The 24,867-nt window shown below is 44.4% G+C and overlaps 1 protein-coding gene across 4 annotated transcripts in view; it reads left to right on the forward strand.

Moving 5' to 3' along the window:
- METTL24 (methyltransferase like 24) overlaps positions 1 to 24,867 on the forward strand; it is a 113,617-nt gene that overhangs the window by 26,872 nt on the left and 61,878 nt on the right. For 3 of the 4 annotated variants that reach the window (XM_074990761.1, XM_074990760.1, XM_074990759.1), the window contains exons 3-4: positions 3,046 to 3,185; positions 10,722 to 10,950. In XM_074990761.1, the coding sequence (XP_074846862.1) occupies positions 3,046 to 3,185; positions 10,722 to 10,950 (369 nt within the window). The remainder of the gene's footprint in view (positions 1 to 3,045; positions 3,186 to 10,721; positions 10,951 to 24,867) is intronic. The other variant, XM_074990762.1, reaches the window with a different exon arrangement.

Below are 24,867 nucleotides of genomic sequence, written 5' to 3' on the forward strand. Positions count from 1 at the left end.
TGTTTGCATTGAAGATTGCATCTTGGTTAGATTATATATTTGGTTTGTGAAACTGTGCAGTTGAACAATGATTAACTTAAATATAATGATCAAAATAGGCTCTAGAAAGAGACTCCTTTCCTTTGAACATTTATTTATAAAATCCATCATTGCTATTTGTGCTTCTTCTGAGAAGCCGAGTACATCTGAACAATCAGAAATGGTTCTGGGCCTCTCTCCACCTATGTGTGTGTTACACCTTTCTCTCTTTCTCTGACACACAAGCGGTGGTAGGAGGGTCCTAAATGTGCCTGACTACCAAAATTATTTAAAGGTCCCCCATGCCCTCCACAGTACATTTTATTGAAAAATGTGCTTTCTGGTTACTCAGACAGTTTAGAAGAGGTCTCAGGTCCCTATATGCTAATTAGGTTTCCTCAATAATGTCAGTAAAGATCTAATCTCACTGTAGCAGGGGAGAGGTTAATTTTCTGAGCTGCTGAATACTTGAAACTCCAAATGCAGTCAAAGAGAGCTGCAAGTGCTCAGCACATCTGATATTCAGGCTTCCATGGCTTGCTAAAGATGTAACTTTGTACAGTAACATTTTACTGTGTATTTCACCTAAGAAAGAATGGGAAGAGTCCCATATTTTAGAACAGGGTTGATATTTTAATATTTATATCTACCAATAAGTAGTCCCTGAACATCTTGACTCGTCTATGCTGTTTCTTGCACCCAGGAATAACAAAGAACTTTATAAGAGAGGTGTTTGTGTCACTCCCATAAGAAATTATTTCTGTATACAGTGCTTGTGGGGATGACAGCAGAGAATCTGTCTTTGAATGTATCTCGAAATATACCACTGTCCCTGTCTGTTGGTAATTGTGAGGTAACAAAGTCCCTGATTACATGCAGACCTGTGGGTGCATGAGCTGTGTGTTTAGAAGTACCTGAATCATTGTTACAATGAGATGTTCCTAAACACACACTAGAATAAACTGTACTGAGAAAGCAGGAATGAAGGTGATTCGAATGAAGACAATAATATGTAAAAGGCCCGAAATTACTGATACTTGTTCTCAAGTAAAGATGCTTAGGCTGAAGCAGGCTTAGAGCACAGAAAACAGTTCTTGTTCAGCCACTTAATAAATTGTGACAGACTCTGCCAGTAGGGTCAAAAACTACAAGAGCATCAATTAATAAAGAATTTATGGTTTCTGACATAGTAATCAAAAGGTTCAGCTCACAGAGTGATGACTGACCCCTTGAACAAGCGTAAGAGAAATCAAGAAATGAAAGAAACTCTCATAGTGCTGATCTGACAGATGTTACTGAATTAATAACAAACAGTGAAGCCCCATAAAATATGTGAATGCCACAAGAAATGAAAGATATTTACAGAATTGGGCATTTTTTTTTATCTCGTGACCTGAGCAAGATTCAATGAAAGGCAAGGCAAGTGCTTCCAAACCAGGGCGATGCCATAGTTGTTGGACCCATCAAGATGTAAGGTGACCATCCACCCTGTTTCTGGCAGGACAGCCCCATATGTTGCATGCCAGAAAGGCATCCCAGTTCATTTTCAAAACAGGGCTAACTGCCCTGTATTAGGGGAGGGGGAGTAGCTGCCATCCGGTTCCCACCACACACTGGCACGGCTGCCGCTTGGTTCCTAGCTCCCCACAGCTCATGAGAGCAAGGAGCTGGACCTGCGTGGCTGCACCTCATTCCCAGCAGCTGGTGGGAGCTGGGAGCCAGACCCATGCGGTTGTGCCTGGCTCCACGGCGGGGAACTGGGAGCTGGATCAGCGTGTCTGCCTCCCAGTTCACTGCACCTAAGGGCAGCCAGGAGGAGCACCACTGGCTGCTGCAGCTTTCCCGGCTCCCTGTGTGCATGGAGACAGAGCCCACCTGTGTGGCTGCTGCCCAGTTCCTGGCTCCGCAAGCCTTGGTGAAGCTTGGAGGAGCCGCCCCTCCCCCCCATATTGCCCTGCCTTGTATTTGGGATAGGGAGATATGATCACCCTATCAAGATGTGGACCTGGGAAGGCAATTTAAATACTAAGATTAGATTCTCATGAGATCCCTTTTGTCATTTCTTCAGCTCAGGCTGAATTGTAACTTCTCTTCTAGCCCTGTTATTTAGCCTCATCAGTTCCAGCAAGGCCAGTGTCTCTGCTTCCCTAGTGTTGGTTAAGATTGGGAATTGGATGAGAGTGAGCCTGTCTGAGGTTTTACCTGGACGAAACAGAAAATACAACTTTCTTTGTTTGTAAATTGCTTAGTACACCTATGGCACTGTACAAATAATAGTGAATCCTTGACGTGTAGTCAACAAAGGGTATCTGTGTTTTTGGGGGTACACAGAGCTCTTCCAGAGGGTACATTAGCTCAGTGTTTCTCAGTCTTTTTTATGAATTAAAAAAATTAACTTCTATTCATCTAATTTTTTTATTTATCCTTTTTGCACAGTCATAAGTATAAGTTTGTTGCCTATAGGCAATTTCTTCCAGCCAGCCAGTTATGATTTAGTATAAACAAATTTGTTGCAATGGTAGAAAAAATGTTTTGTATCTAAAAACTGTAAGTACTGGGGGTATTTATAATTTTTTTTCCAAAGAAAAAAGGGTACTTTTATTAATAAAAAAAAAAAAAAAAGTTGAGAAACACTGGTCTAGATAATCAAGTGTTACAAGAGTTTTTCAAAAATGATCTGAAATGCAGAATTCAGTCCAAAGTTTGAAAGGAAAAATATGTTAACTTTTATGGTCAAGTGAACAGTTTTTAGGGAAATGTATTCAGTGTATAATACTGAAGCGCAGTTATTTGCCATTCATATGTGTCTTAAGAGGGATTTTTCTGCTCCATCAGATCTTCAGCTAAAAAAATTAACAAACCAGGAAAAAACTACTAATCTTCATAGCCATGGACCTGATTGTAACTCAGATTATAATTAAATCATTTTTAATTTTCTTCCCCTCCACTTTACCCCCACAAAGTAAACCAACAGTAAAGAAATTAGTGCTCTGCATGTTAAAACAAAACCTCTTCTGATTTCAACAGATTTCATGTGAATATATGAATATGAACAGTCTGACAGATAAATCTGAAAGCATAAAGAAGCCATGGTCAATCTGTCTTGATGATAGGTTCAGTTTAGTTCATCGAATCAAAAGCAGGCAATGTCGTCTCTATTCACTGGGGTAAGTACTCCTTTTGGATGATGAGCAAAAAATTTTATCATGAATGCATGTTAGTATGAAAAGGTCCTTTCTTAAAGTGAAGTGTAACAGTATTCTCTAATTTTTTTTTTGCAGTTGCATTTGGTACACGTTAACAAATATTGGTCTCTTGTGGAATGTGGTTTTAGGGGAAAAACCAAACACTTCTGTGATATCCTTTCCTTTTCTTTTCCATATTCAACATAACTATGGTGCTCATGATGGAAAGCAATGAACTAATAATTTAAGAGTGATGGTTCCATTAGAGGAAGATGGCAATTAAGTGAATTGGGAAGCAAAAGCTTCCTTCTTTAAGCAGGAATGTCTTGTTTATTTACCAGTTAATTCAAAGGAATCATTTGTAAAACATCTTTTTGCCCCTCGTTGGCCAAAAATAAGATTTTTCCAATGTGAGAAAGCATTGCTCTATTGTCAGGAGTGACAGAGCATATGTGCTAAGATGATACATAATAAACACAGTTGTGACCATCTTGTAAAATGTTTTAACCAGTTGAGCGTTCACAAACTGAAGTTCTCAGTTCACACATCAGGTACATCACAGATTGCAGAACTACCAACTCCACATATTAAACACTCCTCCTCTGGGGAGGATAACAGAGTTTAATTTACAGAGCCCATTCGGTCGTTAACCTTTCACGATTACACTGCCACCACCACTGCTGCTGAGTTTCACTGCAAGGATGTTCAATAAGAACTATACTAACAGTTTATTCCACGTAGTTCACCATAGTTCCACAGCTGCCAGTTAATTAAACTTTAACTTTAAAGACTGCGTGAAGGCCAAAATTGCTCATGATGGTTTAAAACCAGATCAGCTAGAGCAGCATGCAAAAGACGGAACAGGCTGGCGTGCTCTCATACGACATGCGTATGACAACTTTGAAGAGCAGCGACCTGTACGCCTCATTGATGCTTCTGAGAGGAAGAGAGCAACAGGAGCAGCTGCACCAACAGAGCCAGGACAATTCCCTTTCCCCCACTGTGAACGCCCATGCTGTTCAAAGCTTGGACTCCTCAGCCACATGCGAGTCTGCAGCCGATGAGCCTGTGCAAGCTCAAGATGTCATCATCAGACACGATGGACTACCTATATATGTTTACATTGAACTAGGCCAGTTTCAAAACAGTGAGGTAATGAGAGACTCCATCTCCTATTGCTAATCCTCTGAGTCAGCACAACTTATTTTTGTGATATTGGTAGTGTGGATTTAATCAGCAAAAATAAATCCTTCAAGGCTGGAATAAGTGTGATTATGGTAGGACCAAGAGTGAAAGGGGGAGTTGAAAGTCCAGCAAAGTCAGTCTTTCTATTGACTTCAGTAGGCTTTGGATCTGAGGAAGTGAGTGTCTGTGATCAAAAACAGTTGGGTGAGAGTTTTTTTCCTTAGCGAAAATTACAGATGAGTTCTGATTTTTTTTTTTTTTTTTTTTTTAAACCCAGAGACAGCATGTATCTCCTGCCTACCGTTTTCTTGTTTTCTGAAGTACTTACACAACACATTTCAAATGAACATTAGTTAATTTTAATACAAAAATAAAGAATAGGTGTGTTAGACTTTTTCACAAGTATTTTTACCTTCACCATGCCATTTTTTTTCTAGGTATACAGTCATACACCCAAACAAAATACATCCCATAGAGTAGTTTTTTAAAAAAGGAAACACATTGGGTTACAGAGAAGTATTTTTTAATTCTGTCACTCTATTTATTGTCTTTTCAGACTAGTTACCACTTAATTCTTCTGTGCTGTAGTTTGACAGGCGAAAAAGTGATTTTTGTTCTGAGTAAGACAAAAATCTCAAATTTTCCTCAATTTATAAGCAGCAAATGAAAAACAGCCGCTTCAAAAGAACAACATCCTCCATAGCGGGGGAAAATGTCACACAAATGCAGAGGTTCAGTTTGAGTATAAAAAGGGATAACTGCATTAAATCTGCAATCTTGAACAATTGAAGAAAGCATTCCCTGTATGTGAGGGCTGTGTCAAAAGTGGAGAAACATTTGTCTGTGAGTGCGCCATGCCTAAAACCTCTGAAGCCTTTTGATATTAATTTGAACTACTGCCTGCTTTGGTGACAATTTCCCAGAATTGTATGAAATTGTAATATGTATCAGAGAGCTGTAGAGTTATCAGTGTTAAGTCTGTTACTCTATTACAAATATAATACGTGGGCATTCATGTTGGGATAATATGGGATTTTGAAAACTTACTAGGTTACATTTGAAGTGTCTCTTTAAAACGGTGTGTGAAATCTGACGGTGTAAGAGTTAAATAATGTAAAAAAAATACGTTAAAATCAACACAAAATGTTCTCAGACAGAAGGGAGGTCTGGAAATTGTCCCCCCCTTTTGCCACCTCCCCCCCGCCAGCCTCCCCCAGTAGGCCTAAGTTATCTCCTCCTGTGGAAAATCCCGCAGATGGGGAGAGAGAGAACTTAAAAAGGCAAGTTTTTCACAACTGTGCCAATCTGTCCTCTTGAGACCTGTAATACATGAGCAGCCAGAGAAGCGCACTTGGAAATGGGGTATGTGGCAAAGGTGGCTTCATGCCACGTGTGTGTTCTGTATTCTGAGGCTGTGTAGGGGCTCATGTGGCTCCCACTGCATGTTAGAAATCAACCCATCAGCTCTAATTTATTTTCTGTTTCGTCATGGCCCTCTGTGAACCCCAGGAACTGCACTTGCTATGCCCAATGTATGCTCTAGGATATCGCTGGTCTGCAGAGATGGCAGGGAGCAGAGCCAGTGTTATAACTTTTATTCCATATTTACACCAGCTGTGGACACCCCTTGCACAAAAAGTATTCCCGGGATGTGATTTCTCCCCACTTTGAAGTGCTCCTCTTTCACTGCCAGTGTACTGTACATAAAGTTTTAATGTAACTGTTGATTGCAGCAGTGTTGTCTTAACCTTTCTTTGGCATAAAATAAAAGATTGGTCCATGACAATAGTGTGTTTCACTTTACAGTCACTGGAGACAGACTCTGTTTTCTACACACAGTTGGATGAAGGAGGCTTCTTTCTTTTTCAAACTCAAACTGCTCATACAGCAGATGTCTTCTGAAGCACCTTTTTGTTTACTTTGTTTCCCATACTGCATTATCACTTATCCTCATGCTCACCACAGCCATGTTTGAATGTCACAGAAGGATAAACAGATCTGCTTTATGAAAGTTGCCTAATTTGTTTTCAGTTGGTGTTTGTTGTTGGTGTCCTGAATAGCCTAAGATGTTTCCAGTTTCAGTCTTCCCCTTATACTTTTTCTGTTTTCCACTCTTGGCCTCATCTTGCCATCCTTTTTCCAGGCAAAAATCCCTTTGAATACAGGGCAGTTATTAACTGTGTCTGATGTAGAGCACCTGGTTCTCTGAAATGTATCATTTGAAAGCACTGAAAAAGACTGGCAGAGGGAAGTGTCTTCCTCAATCACTGAGCCTCTTGCGTGTTCATCAGCTCTAGTATTTGTCCCTAATTATGAATAATGTAAATTTTACTCATTGTCATCTTCACAGCTCTAATCTAACATTTTATTTGTAAGCGACTGCTTTGGCCTTCCTTCATCCATGATCCCACTGAACATTACCATATGTGAACCTTAGCTAGATATTTGTCATTGACCCCTCCAACCTCAGAATAATGCATTAAACGTTTTGAATAAAAAATGAAACAGGAATCATAAAAAATGGAAATGAGGACAAATTACGAAGGATGAATATAGGCAAACAACACAGGAATGCAGGAGCAAGATTAGAAAGACAAAGGCACAAAATGAGCTCAAATTAGCTACAGGCATAAAGGGAAACAAGAAGACTTTTTTTTTTTTTTTTTTTAATAAATACATTAAAAGCAAGAGGAAGACCAAGGATAGGGTAAGCCCATTGCTCAATGAGGAGAGAGAGAAACAGTAACGGGAAACTTGGAAATGGCAGAGATGTTTAATGACTTCTTTGTTTCGGTCTTCACTGAGAAGTCTGAAGAAGGAGTGCCTAACATAGTGAATGTTAGTGGGAAAAGGGTAGGTTTAGAAGATAAAATAAAAGAAGAACAAGTTAAAAGTCAGCTTAGGAAAGTTAAATGTCTGCAAGTCACCAGGGCCTGATGAAATGCATCTTAGAATACTCAAGGAGCTGATGGAGGAGGCATCTGAGCCATTAGCTATAATGTTTGGAAAATCATGGCAGACAGGAGAGATTCCACAAGACTGGAAAAAGGCAAATATAGTGCCCATCTATAAAAAAGAGAATAAGAACAAGGCACGAAACTGCAGACTGGTCAGTTTAACTTCTGTGCTAGGAAAGAGAATGGAACAAGTAATTAAGGAAATCATCTGCAAACACTTGGAAGGTGGTGAGCTGATAGGGAACAGCCAGCATGGATTTGCACAGAACAAATCATGTCAAACCAATCTGATAGCTTTCTTGGATAGGATAACGAGCCTTGTGGATAAGAGAGAAGCAGTGGATGTGGTATACCTAGACTTTAGTAAGGCATTTGATATGGTCTTGCACGATATTCTTATTAATAAACTAGGCAAATACAACTTAGATGGGGCTACTATAAGGTGGGTGCAAAACTGGCTGGATAACCATACTCGGAGAATAGTTATTAATGGCTCTCAGTCCTCCTGGAAAGGTATAACAAGTGGGGCTCTTCAGGGATCTGTATTGGGACTGGTTCTGTTCAATATCTTCAACGATTTAGATATTGGCATAGACAGTATGCTTATTAAGTTTACGGATGATACCAAGCCAGGAGGGGCTGCAACTGCTTTGGAGGATAGGGTCAAAATTCAAAGTGATCTGGACAAATTGGAGAAATGGTCTGAAGTAAACAGGATGAAGTTTAATAAAGACAAATGCAAAGTGCTCCACTTAGGAAGGAACAATCAGTTTCACACATACAGAATGGGAGGCGACTGTCTAGGAAGGAGTACGGCAGAAAGGAATCTAGGGGTTATAGTGGACCACACGTTAAATATCAGTCAACAGTGTGATGCTGTTGCAAAAAAAGCAAACATGATTCTGGGATGTATTAACAGATGTGTTGTGAACAAGACACGAGAAGTCATTCTTTTGCTCTACTCTGTACTGGTTAGGCCTCAGCTGGAGTATTGTGTCCAGTTCTGGGCACCACATTTCAAGAAAGATGTGGAGAAATTGGAAAGGGTCCAGAAAAGAGCAACAAGAACGATCAAAGATCTAGACAATGTGACCTATGAAGAAAGGCTGAAAGAACTGGGCTTGTTTACTTTGGAAAAAAGATTAAGGGGGGACATGAGAGCGGTTTTCAAGTATCGAAAAGGGTGTCATAAGGAAGAGGGAGAAAACTTGTTCTTCTTGGCCTCTGAGGATAAAACAAGATGTAATGGACTTAAACTGCAGCAAGGGAGGTTTAGGTTGGACATTAGGAAAAAGTTCCTAACTGTCAGGGTGGTCAAACAGTGGAATAAATTGGCTAGAGAGGTTGTGGAATCTCCATCTCTGGAGATATTTAAGAACAGGTTAGATAAATGTCCATCAGGGATGGTCTAGACAGTACTTGCTCCTGCCATGAGGGCAGGGGGCTGGACTCGATGACGTCTCAGGATCAATTATATTAACATATATCTGCTGTAGTGCTGGTGTAGGGCTGCTTTATAATACACTGGGTAAGAGGAAACATTTTACAATTGGGTGGCCACTGAATTCAAGGGGGTGATTTACATTATATAAATGAGGTATGTGTCTAAATGTGTATGTGAATATGTTGCCGTTTAGTGATTGGTCCACAAGATAAAAACCCAGTACTACTAAGAGCAAGGGGAAATTTGCTGTTTTTTTGGATGACAGAATTTCTAGGTTTTGGAACTAAAGCTCCCAGATTTCAGTACCAGTGCTAGGGGTGTTCTAGTTGCAACTTATGGCTTGATTTCAGATTGGTGTCTGACTGCACTCTGCTGGATTTGAGCCACAGTGTATCTCAAATGCTGGGACAAACTTTATCTAGTCTGCAAAAGAGGGTGTAAGAATATTGAAAATACGTGAAAGTGCCTGATGTGACTTTTACATCAGTCTGTAGCAGAGGGCATGGGGTGTGGACATGCTCCACTGCTGTGTGTGATTTTGACCGAGGTATGCTCAGTGCTGTCGCTGAGGTGTGTAGATGTGGAATGGGGTAGGCATATGGATTAGGCTCCTTTTAATGGCATGGCAGCACTGTGCCCCCCATGCCTCATGAGCAAGGACTGAGTTCGTGGCAGTGGCTGTGCACCCCAAGGAAGCGCTAGCCCTTGCTTCTGGCTCTCAGCCCCTGCCATTTCACGTGGGCGACCTGGCACAGCCACTATAAAAAGCAGGCAGCTGGTGAAGGCCCACGTGGAGCTAGCTGCCTCCTGCAAAGGTGAGTGAGTGTGGGTTCGGGAGGAAGAGGAGGATGGGATTAGATGAGGGGCTGGCGTTGCCTGGCTTTGGGGGAGGGGAGGGGCTCAAGCAGGCAGCTCACAGGCAGCTGGGGTGGCTGACCCAGGGCAAAAAAAGAGTTGGAGAGGTGTGAGGGTTTCTCAGAAATCAAAAGGGAGATGTGGTGCTGAAAAGTTTGGGAAACACTGCTCTAGTGACTAGCCCACAGAAACACAGCATGTGTAATGGGGCTGTGTTGGGTATTTTGGTGTTGAATGAAGATCCTTGAGGTCCTGTCCCTGTGGATGGCCACGGTGGAAGTGTTTGCAGCCCCTTTAAAGATTTTTTTTTTTAAACTAACAGCCTCTAAAAACAGTGGGAAATATGTCTAATTTACAAAGTAAAATTTTACACACATTGTAAAACTCGTTTCTCCTTCTATTAACATCTTAGTTATTAGAGTGGACTATAAGAGCATATGCCCTTGGGGTGCTAAATGAATGTATTGTATTATTGTCAGAAGAAGACAGCTCGAACGTGGAAGAATATCTCTATATTCCCAAACATTTTCATTGATCACAGAAGTGTCATAATACTTAAAAAAAATCATAGGCTTCTTGGCTCTTTTCTCTGTGTTCAACATGTTGGTCTATACCCAGTTATTCTGATTCATTTTGTTCATGCAGTCCCCCTAAAATATCTTTGATCTGTGCATGGATAAGGTTATAGCAATTTAAAGAAAAAAAATCTCTAAAGAAAAAAATCTCTAAAGATACCCTAAAGATCACTTACCATACTGTACCAAGGAAGATAAATATTTCTTTAAATTTCATTTTGCTGTTAGGTTATTGGTGCTGACTTCTAATTTTAACGAGAGAGAGAGAGAGAGAGTTTCATTTGTGTAATTTTTGTTTGTAGTGACTCGGTCAGAAACAGGCCCCCAATGTAATATATGTTCATACAGTAAGTTTACAACTTTAAAAAGCAGTTCCTTTGCTTTGCTTTAAAAGCCCATAAGTAGGAGTGTTCGCTCTCTCCTTTTGTATCCACGAAAGTCTGGGACCAGTCTACAATTGGGTAACATTGCTTTTGGAAGTAATAATAATTTGTTTTTGTAGACTGGGCAGTGATGATAACCAGTTTGAGAGGAGCATGGCTAACGGCGGATGTGAGGTGCATCGATTTGATCCTAGTATCAAATCAGCTCATGTTCAGGAAGGACAACACATCTGGTACCATCGCCTGTCCATTGACTGGAGAGATCCCAATCCGGCAATTGCTGCTCATAAACTACGCAGCCATACAAAAAAGCTTGGCACCATCTTGAATGAATTTGGACACCAGAAGGTAGGAATTCAAATCCTAAAATTATAACCCAAGGATAACGAGCAGAGAGAATTCTAAAAGCTTCCTTCCTGATAGCCTGAGGGGCTTGAGGTGCTTTCTTTCATTTTCAAAATCGATTTCCAGTGGACATCCCCTCTCCGCATGAAATTCTGTGTTGCATTCTTTTCTGAGGGCGCTTACCTATGGTGCTATTTCAGTTAATGGACAGAAAACATGATTTTGAATCACTACCTAGATACTGAATATTCTGTGCAGGCCTGCCAGTTGGTGGGGGGTGGGGTGGAGAAGAGGAGGGCAAAAGGGGCAGTTGCCCCCAGGCCTGGAATTTCAAAGGGGTCTGGGGCTTTGGCTGTTACTGAAGTAGCAGCGATGGCATCCGGAGCTGCAGGCCCCTTTGAAATGCTTCGGGGCACTGTGTCACGGCTCCGCGTGTGGTTCTGAGGGAGTGTGGGAAGGCACAGTGCTAACTGCGCTAAGCCCCTCCCCATCTGCCCTATGGCCCCTTCCAGGGACGGGGAGCTGGGCCCCCTCCTTGCCCCCCGTGCCCACAGCAGGTGTCGGCACTGCTGATTTTGTCCTCTCTCTCTCTCCTTTTAGACCGCTGGTCACTAACTCATCCATCACGATCAACTGGTAGATCCTGAAGCCTTTGACAGTCGATCGTGATCCTCAGGTGGGCTGCCTCTGCCTGGTCCCATGCTGCTCCCAGAAGCAGCCAGGTGGCTGAGTACAGCCTGTCTTTGCAGCTCTTAGGAGCGGGAATGAGGCAGCTTGGTAGTGACCGCCCCCCCCACACACACACTATTAAAGTTGTTTCTGTTGGCTGAGAACTGGCCAATGGGAACGTCACTTGCAGCCACGGGCGGCAGTGCAAAGCATAGAGACATCTCCTCCCCTCCAGGGGGCGCATATAGAGGGTACCTACACTCAGCCAGTGTTTCCAGGAGTGGCGTGGGGCCAGGCAGAGGCAGCTTGACTGAGCCCACAGTGCTGCTGACTGGGAGCCGCTTGTGGTAAGTTCCTCCTGGCTGCAGCCTGCATCCCTGCCTCCTGTGCGGTCCCTGAGCCCGCATCTGAACTACCTTGCAGAGCCCACACTTCTCACCCCCTCCTGCATGCTCACACTCTGCCCCAGCCTGGAGCTCCTTCCTCTACTCAAACTCTCCTCTACATCCCAACTCCCTGGCCCAGCCAAATGAAAAGGAGGGGGAGTGGAGTGCGCAGGGCTTTGGGGGAAAAGGCTGGGGCCTCTGGAAGGGGTGGGATAGATTCTGGGTTGCGCTTAAATTCAGAAATGATCTGGGTGTAAACAGGTTGGAGACTGCTGTTTTAGACCTTCTTAATAGAGGCTAGCTGATGACTTTGGCTCTGTATTTTCTCACCCCATTAAATAATCTGAGTTTGCATGGTGACCTCTAATACAGCACTGTTTGTAAGATCACAAGAACATTTACAACTCTAATTAGAACATACAGAATTTTGAAAGGATTGTTTATATTCACAAGGTCATTTATTTTTACTAGAGACATCAATAATAAAAACATCCTTTCAAATTGGCAGTCCTCTGTTTTCTTGGGCTTGCCTGAGATCCTTTTACGGAATTGTAAAGATACCAGAGTTCTTCTGATCTTCTGTGACTTTTGCCAAAGTAAATTTAATAAAGAATCTGATGTGCAGACTTGTATACTTCCCACAGATGTTTCCCTCAAGAATGTACTGACATGAATTAAAATGTTACTAAGCCCCAGTGCCCACAGCTAGGTGTCTGCTTATCTTTGCTTTTCAAGAAATGGACAGACCTAAATGTAGAGGTGGTCTCCAGTAGGACTTTCAGAGCAAGCAGTAACATATAGGTTTGTCATTTTGAAGTATGAGGTATCCTTTTTTGTACTTTTTTCCCTTTGATATCTTGCTTTGGTTTAGTTAACAGTAAAAAGCAGATTATTTTTCTGTCACAGTCATTTTTCCTGTTTTAGACTTATGCTTTATAGTAAGAGTATCTGAACAGAGAAATGAGGTTTTTTTTAATATTTGTATTTTGAAAAATCATGTGTTCTAAAATGTATATCAGCTTGCTAGAGTGAAAACCTATTGGCTACATTTACACTGGGACGCTAAATCGAAATGGCTTATTTCAACGTAGTGAAATCAAAATAAGCTATTTCAACGTGTAGCGTCCACACATCCTCCAGGGCTGGTGCTGTTGACATTCAATGTCAACGGAGGAAAGTGCTACATTGAAATGGGCCCCACAGGGGAGCGTCTACACACAAAGCAGCCCCGATCAGAATAAGGGGGCTAGGAAAGCCTGCAGACAGGGTCACAGGCCGGACTAGCCCTGCCAGGGCACCAGCAAGCCGCTCCCTTAAAGGGCCCCTTCCAGACACACTTGACCTGCACAGCACGAGGTCTGCAGAGCCGACAACCGGTTGCAGACCCGTGCACACATCATGGACCCCCAGCTGCCGCAGCAGCAGCAACCAGAAGCCCTGGGCTAAGGGCTGCTGCACACGGCGACCATAGAGCCCCGCAGGGGCTGGACAGAGCGTCTCTCAACCCCTCAGCTGATGGCTGCCATGGAGGACCCCACTATTTTGGTGTAGTGGGATGCAGATCATCTACACATGCCCTACTTTAACGTTGATCGTTGAAGTAGGGCACTATTCCCATCTTCGGATAGGAATGGCAATTTTGACGTCTCGCCACCTAACATCGATTTTTAACATCGAAATAGTGCATGGCACGTGTAGACACAATGCCTGCTATTTTGACATTGTGCCGGCCACTTCGAAGTAGCTGGCTAGTGTAGATACACCCACTGGGAAATAATCTTATTAGTGTAGCAATTTAGAATGCTGATAAGACCCGGAATGATTCTGAAGGTTTGACTCTGTTACTTTTGTGTATATTGGATGAAAGTCAGACTTGGATGGAGGGAACATGAACAGGCCCCAGCATAGAAAAATCAGAGCAGTTCTACTTTGTCAGTGGAGGGCAGCCAGGGAGCGTAGCTCAGCATGTAGAGGAAGTCTAGAAGCACGGATACGGGGCTTGTTGTTTATGTAGATCCATTGACCTCATGTCCATGTATCACATAACGGTTTGGCCAGGGGTCTCTGATAAATGGTTAGCAAAGTACCACGTTCTGCACGCTTACGTAACACTTTGCATAACTCCCCATACGAAGCCAGTGTGTATGTTGATGGTGGGAATTGAATTTCTTCCGTTCAGAAGAAAACCATTGTATACTTTGAAATGTTTTTACCATTTGCCATTCATGACATCTTGTATTATGGAGACATGATAGGTGAGGTAGTATCTTTTACTGAAACAGCTTCTGTTGAGAGACAAGTGACAGAGAGGCAAGTGTTTTGGTCCAATAAAAGATTATTATTATTGGACCTCACTTACCTTGCCTCTCTAATATCCTGGGACCAACATGGCTACAACAGCTCTGTATTAGAAATGCAGTTTAAGACGATTAATGCTGCCATGCTGCCCTACATCTCTAGAGTGTATGCTGCACAAAGACAAAAACAAACTGCTGTTCATTAAAAGACATCAAAGCAAATATATTGACTGTCAGGTTTTCATATTCTCACTGAATGTGGGTGGAATGTTTTCCTTGACTGTACAAATAAGCTAATGTGAAACATTTTCAAGACATATTTTCCAAAACATTTTTCAATTAACCATTTAAAATAGCCTTCTCCTTCCATGCTTTCAGCTTCAGAAATCCTTCTTCTTTCCTTGAAAGTTATTGTTGCCTCTGCTTCTATTCAGGAATTTCAAACAACTCTATTTGAGCTAAATTCAAGTTTCGTCCACATATTAACCACATTGTAAAGCCATCTGCAATCCTCCATTTATAATGTAAATGCCTCCTCTGTAATGTTCTGCCTCTGCTGGACCATCATGGCTTACTCATATGTACATGAGGAGCGGATGTGATATGGCCATGGGAAAAGACTTTGGAGTAAGTATTGGAAAAACTAGAAAACAAAGAAGGAAATGTGTGCAACATCTGTATCTTCTTTCAGGAGCATTTTTGTTGTCCAAATGTATTCTTGTTTCATTTCTGATACATAAATGCAGGGTGTGTTTCCTTTCAAATTTTCTACCAGTCGGTGCACTTGTGTTTCTGTAAAACAAGCCAGTAGCAAGTTAACAGCAGTGAGTCAGGAACATTCATTTACAACAGTGATCTTTCAGTCTACATAACCTTTCTGGCTAACTAAGGTCAAGGCATCATGGGAATAGCATAAAGTCAAAAAATAATTAATAGATATATTTAATTGAAGTTCAATAAAATTATAGAGTACATGGTTTGGGGAGAAATTGTATTCTTCTAGATCAGTGGTTCCTAACCCTTTCAGTAACATGGCATACTTCAATGAGACAAACAATTCTGTGGCACACCCACTTTTTTTAGATGAATGGATTGCTTATAAGTGTCACATTTCTTTTGGTGACAGTCTTACTAGAGAGGTTTGCAACATAGTAGTGCATGCAACAAGCCAAACAAGGATCAAATGCATTAGTGTTTCAAATCCACCACAGAATACACCATCGTAGACAGCGAATGCAGACACATTTTCAAAATCTGCTCAGTGCCATGTGAGGGGTGTTGAGTGAACAAGTAACCACTGAAAGCAGGGACCCTTTCCTGCCAGTCCGTTGGAGCCAGGATGCAGCATTTAAACTGCATGCTAGTTCCAACGGGCTCCTGCCCTACCTTCTTCCCACTTACCACAGTAGGGAGTGGGGATGGGTTCCCCACCAGCTTGTTTTGGCTGGGAAGCAGCATTTCAACTGCCTCCTAGCATGAATGGAGTCCTCTGGGTCAGGAAGAAATTGACAAAATTTCATGGCACACTTGGACAGATCTCACGGCACACCTGTGTGCTGCAGCACAGTGGTTAAAAACCACTGTTCTAGATCAGACATAAATTTCACAGGGCTTGAAAGTTCCCATAGTGACATTAGTCTCCATACATGTAAACACTGACTTCACCCATTTTCACCTGCCCATTTTGTATTTAAAACATCATGCTTTTTCTCAGGTAGGTTGGTCCCAGCAATTTGTGGCTACTTAGAGAATTTACCCCCTTGGGCAGCGGCTGTAAGAGGCAAGGAAGGCAATTCCTCCCCTGGGTCTTAGTGCCCAACTCTTTTCCTGTCCCTATTCTGGCAGTTCCTGCAGGCTCCCCTAGCAGCCTTGTGAGTTTTCCCCAAGAGTGAATCTATTAACTTACAAGTAAAAAGCTTTCCAGCTTGTCAGACATATTGGCATAACATAGAACCTATGAAAAAGCCAGTAAGTGGTAATGAAGCTATATAACAGGCATGTGCCAATCCAGAGATATATAATGCCAGTTTCTGAACTTACAGTAATGCATACCTGTTTTTGTCAGTCAGTAACGGTTAGCATTTGCTTTAAATATTTTATTAGTTTATTACTGAAAATTATAAAAATCACATATCTAAAAAATCCTTATATACATTTTAGATGAACAATCTGAGTGGTCAGCTTTAGCCTTAAAATCTTGGATCAGTGGACATATGGTTTTTAAAATACATTTATTCAAAAGTCCACCTTTGTCTACAGTACAGAGGTGTCCAAAGTCTTACTATCCATCCCTGCTATCCTTTCAGCTTCTGTTGAATGTAAAGGGACAACATCCATTCTTCTTCGAGTGGTCCCCGGGGGTGCTCCACATTAGGTGTCGGGCTCGACCTGGTGCTGCAGATCAGAGATTTCCAGCTGTATCTCGTCGGGTTGTGCGTGCGCCGATGCGCGTCGGTCCTTCGCACGCTTTCGGTCACGTGCACGATCTGGTCCACGTCAGTTCCTCTCAACCGCCAGCGGCTGCAGACGGAATCCGCTTTGGCTCCAACATCTAAGACAGATAAACTTGTTTATAATATAGTTATTAGTTTCTTTCTTGTTCTATAAGACTGTTAAAGTTTTCTTGTGTATAGTTTTTGGGGGGAAAAGAAAAGGAAAAGAAGGAAGGAGGCGAGGCAGTCCACAATATCGGAGACTGTGAACGTTGTCTGTTTTGCTAGCTATTGGTAGCAGTTAAGTGCCTTGTTTAACACTGAAAGTAGCTAAGTACCTTGAGAAGAGATGTTTTCGCCAGGGTTTAAGAAATGTGAATCGTGCCGTGAAACTATGCCTGCCTCCAATGACCATAGCGAATGCATTCATTACTTGGGAGAGGTCCATGCCCCCCAGAAATGTCCTCACTGTTCTAAACTAACGGCCAGAGCAAGAAAGGACAGGGAGATGAGGCTAAAAATGACCTTGTTTGACAAGGCCCTCCTGCCTGAGCCGTCGGAGACACCCCAGAAGAAAGGGCCCTCAGGGCTGCATAAGAGGAAGGCAACCTCTTTGACCTCCTCTACACATAAGAAAAAGAAGGTATCCCCAACTCGATCCTTGCCAGTGGTATCTGTGAGCAGGATGAGTGAGGCCACACAACATAGAGCAGTGCCTGGGGCTCCAACCAGTAAACAGACAGCACCGAGAACCCTACAGGCATCGACATGGCAGGCACCGGAAGCTATGGCACCGAGACTCACGGCACGGAATCAGAGACCCCGGCACGGGGCCCGACAGTGCCACAGACGGCTATGCTTGCGGAACCACATGCGGCGGCACTGGGCACAGCACCGATGCCTGCACCGAGATCCCAGGCACTGGAGATGGCAGCACCAACCACACAGCCACACAGGCTAAGCAAGGCAGGATCTAAGACCCGGCACCGTAGCACATCCCCAGACATTCTCAGGATGCCACTTTCTCCCAGCTCTCCTCCTGAGATGGGTATGCCAGAACGGCTGGCAACACCACCAGCCTTCCTGAGACCTCCATCTCCATTTCTACAACCACCATCTCCCTGGCTCAGACATCCTTCACCGGTCACCTTAATGGAACCACATGAGTGCTCCTATAGAGCGTCCCCACCAATCTCTACATCAAGATCACACTCCTCTCAGCGCTATGCATACAGACGCCGATCATGGTCTAGATCTCCATCACCAGGGCCCTGCCCCTGCTGCTTCGGTCACTCATATTGTGGTGAACATTATCGGCACCGGGGCTCAAGGTCGAGAGACAGATCCCTGTCTCAACCTTCGCTTCATTGCCACCTCTCCTCCCTCCCCTCTAAAAGGGCACATGCTTCTCCAGTGGGGATAGGTCCAGAGTCGGACCTTCCCCTTGAATTCTCAAGGGAATGGACGCAGGAGGTGTCCGAGGAACAGGAGGAGGTTTATCACAGTGATGCTTCCTCGTCCTCCCCAGGTGAGGTGGTTGTTCCTGGGGATATATCTTCCCCCCAGATGACCTCAAGCAATTTCAAGAGCTTTTTGAGAGGGTGGCACACACTCAGGACATACAGATTGCGGAAGTGCAGGAGAAACACCATAAACTCCTCAAGAACCTGAGACCCCCCACATCATCCAAAATAGCCATCCCACTAGATGAAGCCATTATGGAAGCTGCCACAAATATATGGCAGACGCCAGCCTCTATTCCACCTACAAACAAAAGGGCATACAAGAAGTACTTTGTACCATCTAGGGGTATGGAATTTCTGTTCAACTACCTCCAAACAAATTCCCTAGTAGTCGAATCTTCGCAGCACAGATCAGACACCACAATACAAGTCTGTGGGGTCCAACAAGGATGCAAAAAAGTTGGACTTAGTCGGGAGGAAGGTGTGCTCCTCCTCCACGTTATTGCTGTGCATGGCCAACTATGCTGCCCATCTGTCAAATCGTAACTTTGGCAATTATACCGGACTTACCTCTCTCATGGACTTCCTCCCGGATGATAAGAAACCGGTCTTGAAGCGATAGTCCAGGAAGGCTATGCAGCCTCACGCACAGGCGTCCAGATTGCCCTAGATGTTGCGGACACAGCGGCATGCTCCACAGCCACAGTAGTGGTGATGCCTAGAGAGTCATGGCTCCAAACTTCGGGCATCCCCAAAGACCTACAAAGGAAAATCTTAGATCTTCCTTTCAATAAGGAAAACCATTTGCTGACTCCACCGACTCAGTCCTACATTCCAGCAAGGACTTGAGGACCACGCTCAGGACACTGGGGATGTACACCCCTCCCTATAGGAGGAAGAGATTCTACCCATAACAAAGATGTTACACCTACCAACCCCAGCGCTCACAATACCAGCAGGGTTACAATCAAGGGCGCCACCAACAGCAACAGCAGAGGCCATCCAGATGACGTCCCCAACAATGACGTACATCATCGGGACAAACTCCAAGACAGCAAGTTTGATTGGTTATGTTGAGGATTGCGATACCAAGAACATCCCTCACTGCCAATCACAGCATATGTTCCACCACCGACTCAGACTGTTCTATCGACCAATGGGAAAGCATTACAATGGACAAGTAGGTGTTGGAAATTGTAGCCAAGGGATATACCATCCCATTCCGATCCCTGCCCCCACCAAAACCCCCTACCCAGTCCTTCCCCAGGGATCCCTCTCACGAGATGATGTTAAAGCAGGAGGTAGACCACCTCATATTTATAGGGGTGGTGGAGAGTCCCAGACGAATTACAAGGGAAAGGTTTCTATTCCTGATACTTTCTCACAGAGAAAAAAACAGGAGGCTGGAGGCTAATCCTGGACCTACAGTCTCTCAATCGATACTTGCGCAAACAGCACTTCAAGATGACTACAATCGCCTCCATAGTCACGGCACTGGATGATGGGGATTGGTTCACAGCCCACCACCTACAAGATGCGTATTTCCGTATAACAATCCATCCGGCATACAGGCACTTTCTTCGCTTCAAATTGAGCACGAAGCACTTCCAATACAGCGTCCTTCCATTCGGACTCTCTTCAGCGCCCAGAGTCTTTACCAAGACGCTTGCGGTAGTGTCAGCTTACTTGCATCGGCAGGATGTATTCATTTTTCCGTATCTGGACAACTGCCTTCTGAAGGGAGCCTCACGGGCAGATGTCCTGCGCATGATAGACATCACTACAAGGACCTTCCTCTCGCTGGGCCTAGTCATCAATTTTCAAAAATCGATCATGGAACCCACGCGAAAGATAGAATTCATAGGGGCACGCCTAGACTCTACTACGTTGACAGTATGTCTGCCTGATGCACGTTTTCGCACTATCAAATCCTTGGTGCAGGTGATGATGTACAGCCCCATAGTGCCAATCCTAACTTGCTTACAGCTACTGGGACACATGGCCACCACCATGTCCGTGGTGCAGAATGCCAGACTACATATTCGAGGCCTTCAGCACTGGTTGGCAACCGTATACAGGCCAATGATTCATACCATTCACAAAAAGGTATCGCTCACAATGGAGGTGCGAAAGTCTCTGGCATGGTGGGCAGACCCCAAGAACTTGCTATCGGGGTGCCCTTCCACCAATTGCAAATCACGTTTTTTCTCACAACGGATGCGTCCCACATAGGATTGGGGGCACACGTGGGCAACAAAGTGACTCGGGCGACGGTCCCCTGCAGAGATGGCGATGCACATAAATGTATTGGAACTCAGAGCAGTGTTCAATGCATGCAGGTGCTTCCACAAATAACTGCGGGACAAAGTAGTCGGAGTCAATACCGACACCTCCACAATGTTCTATATCAATTGCCAAGGCGGAGCCAGATCTCGCGCATTACACACAGAGGCGGTCTGACTATGGAATTGGTGCATCACAAACAACATACGCTGAAAGCCTCATACCTGCTTGTTGTCCACAACGTGAGAGCGGATCAGCTAAGCAGGCATTTTGCTCTCATGCATGAGTGGCTTATCCGCTCCAGTCTACTCCACAATGTATTCAACAGAAGAGGGTTTCCCCAGATCGACTTGTTTGCCACCTACACCAACAAGAAATGCCTGCAATACTGCTCCAGAGCGGGCATTGGGCAAGGCTCACTGGGGGACGCCTTCATGCTCTCCTGGAAGGGCCCACTGCTGTATGCATTGCCTCCCACAAGGCTCATTCACGAGGTCCTAGAAAAAGCAAGGAGGGAGAAGGCACGCCTAATACTCATAGCTCCAACATGGGATCGACAGCATTGGTTTCCTCTGCTGCTACGCATGTCATGCTGCCCACCACTCCCACTCCCAATAGTACCGGACCTTCTCATGCAGTATGAGGGTTCCATAGCACACCCCCATCCTTGAATGCTCTGCCTCAAAGCATGGCTAATCTGTGGCTCAGCGCCTTAGAGAGAACGTGCTCAGAAGGAGTAAAGGAGGTCCTGGAATGCAGTCGGCGGGCCTCCACCAGGAAGGCTTACACACACAAATGGAAACGTTCTACATCCTGGTGTTTGTCCAAGCAATTTGACTCCTTTGGACGTCTCCATTCCCACAATCCTAGAGTACTTACTGGAACTGAAACAAGGCGGACTCACTTTATCATCATTTAAAGGTCCATCTTGCAGCTATATGAGCGTTCCGACACATGGAGGATGGGTCAACTGTATTTGCCCATCCCATTACCACACAGTTTCTAAAGGGGCTTGCAAATCTGTACCCCCCACAGAAACCGTTATCGCCTTCATGGAGCTTAGACCTGGTCCTCAACACACTGTCTAGACTACCCGTCGAACCATTGGCCACTGTATCCCTCCGACTACTTACCATAAAAGCAACTTTTCTTCTTGCAATTACATTGGCCCGCAGGGTGAGCGAGCTGGCAACGATAATGGCAACACCACCCTATACGACTTTCTCGAAGGAAGCGGTGGTTTTATGATTACACCTGGTGTTCCTTCCAAAGATCGCCTCAGAGTTCCACATTTAATGAGCCAATAGTTCTACCATCATTCTACCTGAGACCGCATACCTCAAGTAGGGAAGTATGGCTACATTCACTCGATGAGAGGAGGGCATTGGCCTTTTACACAGACAGAACTAAACCCTTCTGGAAGACAGACAGGCTCCTGGTGTCTCTTGCACCCAGATCAAAAGGGGAAGGCCTATCATGGCAAAGAATTTCAAATAACATCGTATCCTGCATAAAAATGTGCTTCGAGCTCCGTAAGACCCCTCTGCTAGTTCCGTCCAGGGTTCACTCCACTAGAGCAATGGTGGCGTCTACAGCCTTCTTTAAAGGAGTCGCATTAAAGGACATCTGCACAGTGGTGACATGGTCATCCTATGACACCTTCGCCAGACACCATGCAATTCACCGGGTGTTGGATGAGGATACGTGTGTATTGACAGCAGTCATTTCAAGGGCAAGCTGCACATAAATCTGGTACCCACCTCCATTTCTGGGGTCACTGCTGGGTAGTCACCTAATGTGGAGCGCCCACGGGAACTACTCGAAGAAGAAAGAGAAGTTACTTACTTGTGTAGTAACGATGGTTCTTTGAGATGTGTCCCCGTGGGTGCTCCACTACCCACCCGTTCCTCCCTGCTTCGGAGTTCTGCTTTGTGTCTTTCAGGAACATCCGGGGCAGTTGATGGAGGAACTGGTGTGGACTGGATTGCGCACGTGACTGAAAGTGCGCGAAGGACCGATGCGCATCGGCACATGGACGACCCAACAAGATACAGCTGGAAATCTCCAATCTGTGGCATCGGGGCAAGCCCGACACCTAATGTGGAGCATGCATGGGGACACATCTCGAAGAGCCATCGTTACTACACAAGTGAGTAACTTCTCTCTTTCTTCCAAATAACTGGACAAATGTTTCCCTTTCTTTACTTCTGACTGTTTGCTGAACTAGTTTTAAATGACCCCTCCACTGAAATCACTACCTTAGTAAAATATAAAACCCTTTGTTATGCTTAAAATCTTTGGAAACTTATTAAACATTATTATTATTATTATTATTACATTATAAAATTATTAAACGATGAAATTTCATAAACGTGTATTATGGGGAGCACACAAAATAAGTGTTTTATTTTTCTAAAAGCAATGAACTTTATGAACACACTGAATCCCTCTGATTAATTTAAAATAATGTCTTTGTTTCAGTGTATTAAATATGTAGTAATATGAAACATTTTACTGTATGAAGGTTTAAGAGGACAGTATAAAATCAGTTTAGAAATACTGATTAAGAAAATGTAAAACAGAATGAGCTGCATGATGTATTCTGCAATATTTAATTTGTATTCAGAAGGACAGCTGACTTGCCCGTACTTATTAAGTTTTTGCAAATAAATCTCCTAACTTCAGGATATTGTAAAAAAGCATGCAATTGCCATCTTTTATTCCCAAACTTAATGCTTTTATTTAGGTACTTTCTGCATGTCCATTCTTCACAATGTGGAAAATATGCTGTATTTTCTTTGGAAAGAAATTTTAGAAGAGTGTTTGTTTTCCCCCCCCCCCCGCCCCAAAATGTCATTTGCTGCACTTGGGTTCAGGGATTTGTCTAGAAGAGTGGTTCCCAAACTTTTTGGCATCATGCCTCCCTCTTTTGATTTTTCAGAAATCCTCCCTCTCCCCCCACCTCTTCTTTACCATCATCCAACCCCCCTTTAACAAAACATTCAATTAGTAACTTAAAATAAACACAAAAACTGGATGTGAAAATTTTATTTAAAATTAAAAATAAGCACAAATACTTTTTCTTGGCCCCCGTGTGGTTGCCTGGTGCATCCTCTGCTGGCCAGCTGCCTAAACCCCATGCCGGCCTCCAGAGCTGCCCGAGCCAGCTGCTCACCCAAACCTCATGCTGCCATGGCCAGCGACTTGCTCGCTCACCAGCCGCCAGGGCCAGCCGTCCACTTGCCCGCTGGTCGCCTGAGCCCCGTGCTGCCCAGACGAGCCGCCCACCCGAGACACAGGCCAGCCACCTGAGCCCCATGCTGCCAAGGCCAGCTGCCCACCTGCCATCCCGAGCTGCTTGAGCCCCATGCTGCTGGGGCCAGCCGCCCAAGCCCTGCACTGCCAGGATAGCCACCCGCCCACCAGCCCAAGCCACCCAAGCCCCATCCTGCTGGGGTCAGCCGCCCAAGCCCTGCCCTGCTCTGCCAGGGCCAGCTGCCTGAGCCCCACGAGTTCCAGAAGCTGGCTGGCCACCTGAGCCCTGTGAGCCGCCCGCCTGAGCCCATCCTCTGCCCTCCTACAAAGCCAGGCACCCCAAGCTTTCTATCTAACCCATCCTCCTCCTTCTGCCCCCAGCCAACACTCACTCGCATTTGCAGAAGGCAGCCAGCTCCACATGGGTCTTTGCCATCTGCTTGCTTTTTATAGTGGCTGTGCCAGGTCACCCAAGTAAAATGGTACGGGCTGAGAGCCGGAAGCAAAGGCTGGATCTTTCTTCAGGTAGGGGGAATGATGGGGAGGGCTGAGTCACCTCGTGCCCCCCCCCGGCGACACGCCCCTCAGTTTGGGAAACCATGAGCTAGAAAGTGAGCAGAGATGGGGAGGAGCCTGGGCAGAATGGGAATGTCACCTGGGTAGAGCAGACATGGAGTATTGGCAGGGCTGCAGGCTGGGAGCCCGCTTCTCCAAGCGGCGTCTTTCCTCACCGCCCATACTGACACTCATTTCAGGAGTCAAGGAAAATTTTAGAAAAATTAATAACAAATGCAGCTTTATCTAAACATTTATTCTGGCCCCCTTACTGATTGAAAAGCCGCAAGGAACAATGCTTATAGTTCTTTTCAGGGTTATGGCAGCAAAAAGCCAATGAAATACTGTCTCTTGTATGGAGGTGACATAGAATGGGCACAACAGTCTGTAGCTTTCTGAAGAATATAAGCTGGAGAGAGGAGAATTGCAAGCGTTGTAGTTGGATGAAATTAAGAAGGAAAAATGTAGTTAGAGTATTTGGAGAAATTTTCTGAGTGTGAAGATGTGTTAGACATTGGAATAATTTCCAAGGTTGTGGTGAAAGTTCCATCACTTTGTACTAAAATCTAGACTGGACAAC

This window comes from Carettochelys insculpta, chromosome 3, assembly GCF_033958435.1.
Source record: "Carettochelys insculpta isolate YL-2023 chromosome 3, ASM3395843v1, whole genome shotgun sequence".
Taxonomy (NCBI): domain Eukaryota; kingdom Metazoa; phylum Chordata; order Testudines; family Carettochelyidae; genus Carettochelys; species Carettochelys insculpta.